A 1,224-nucleotide genomic window follows, 5' to 3' on the forward strand; every position below is an offset into this window, starting at 1 on the left:
TTACACTAAATTTTCTCCAACTATAACTTTTTATTCATTTTCATAAAGATTCACAAAATTTCAATTTGCTCCACCAATGATTTTCTTGATGCCACTGAAATCAGTGCCGCATTTACCAAACCATGTCTTCATGCTCGAGCAAGCTTTCTCATTTGTTGGTTTCCAGGCAGCAGTTGGGCAATTCTATAAGCAAATTTCCAATATTCTTAATAAATCAATTTAAATAACTGTAAAAAACCTTACAGCAAATGAATCCAGATGGATGCAAGTAAACAATGCAACATACTGTGCATCACAATCTTCTTTTTTGATGTTAAATGGTGCTTTTGAGAAGAAGTCAGTAACTTTAGTAAGATCACTCATTAGACCCTTTTGGCAATGATCAAAGGCATCTTTTAGTGGCTGCTTCCAGAATTCGACATCTTTTGTGACATATTTATCGACCATTTTAAGGAAAGCATCTTTGTCTACTGTGTTGTCTTTTACTAACTTCATGTCGTTGAAGATTATTTGTGACACTTTCTGTAAGGAAATTAAATGGATTTTTTAGAAGATGTATAATTGGGTAAATATGCTTAGATAGTCAGGGATATCCAATTTTAGTCAGGAATATTGAGGAATAATGAGGTAAGTCGGAAGTAGGACTATTAATTGTTGTACAGAAATGTATGGGCTACCAGTGTTAAGTAACGACGGATAAGAATAGCATGTCTGAATTTCATGCATTTTAGATGCGCAGGCCTGCAGTTTTCGACTGTATCTTATAGTTCGACCACAACTGCTAGTCTGCAATTTTGGACGGATCCTACTAAAAAGCCTTATTGCTAATAACCACCAGAAAGACCCAACACAGCTCCCAAAATATCAAAATAATACTCACACAGACAACTAAGTAGCTATTTTTTCCATCAAGTGACATATTTTTGACCATTTCTTGAATTTTCTTCTCGATCGCAGCTTCAGTTATGTTTGGAAATGTACAACATGCCTACAAATTGAACAACATCCATGTTAGATCATTGCACTAAAAGTTTGTGAAAAATTCAATGAACTCACATCAAAATTTCCATTGACTTCCGCGGGAGCTTGATCACAATCACCAGCGAGCACTCCATACTGGAAATGATAAAGTCTTTTGATTACTTCAGACAAACTCAAGCAAATTTCATGTTTTGTCGTAAAATGAATTAAGAGATGCCATGAGGGCATCAACGCAACACTATT

The 1,224-nt window shown here is 35.1% G+C and overlaps 1 protein-coding gene across 1 annotated transcript; it reads right to left on the reverse strand.

Annotated features, from left to right (window-relative positions):
• On the reverse strand, window positions 1-997 carry LOC139099085 (uncharacterized). Its single transcript, XM_070651482.1, has 3 exons — window positions 881-997; window positions 244-522; window positions 1-183 (listed from the first exon to the last, which is right to left on the reverse strand). Exons 1-3 carry the CDS (start codon window positions 929-931, stop codon window positions 61-63), a joined length of 453 nt encoding a protein of 150 aa, XP_070507583.1. The 5' UTR covers window positions 932-997; the 3' UTR covers window positions 1-60.
• Between the last annotated feature and the right edge of the window lie 227 nt (window positions 998-1,224).

This window comes from Chironomus tepperi, unplaced genomic scaffold (genome assembly GCF_022539635.2).
Source record: "Chironomus tepperi strain 1889 unplaced genomic scaffold, CSIRO-AGI_Ctep_v1 contig_461, whole genome shotgun sequence".
NCBI lineage: Eukaryota > Metazoa > Arthropoda > Insecta > Diptera > Chironomidae > Chironomus > Chironomus tepperi.

Coding starts and splice junctions, on each gene's coding strand:
- LOC139099085 (XM_070651482.1), bottom strand. CDS start 931: ATGGTCAAAAATATGTCACTTGATGGAAAAAATAGCTACTTAGTTGTC. Junction 523..880: donor ATAGCTACTTAGTTGTCTGT/GTGAGTATTATT, acceptor ATTTCCTTACAG/AAAGTGTCACAAATAATCTT. Junction 184..243: donor TCCATCTGGATTCATTTGCT/GTAAGGTTTTTT, acceptor ATTTGCTTATAG/AATTGCCCAACTGCTGCCTG.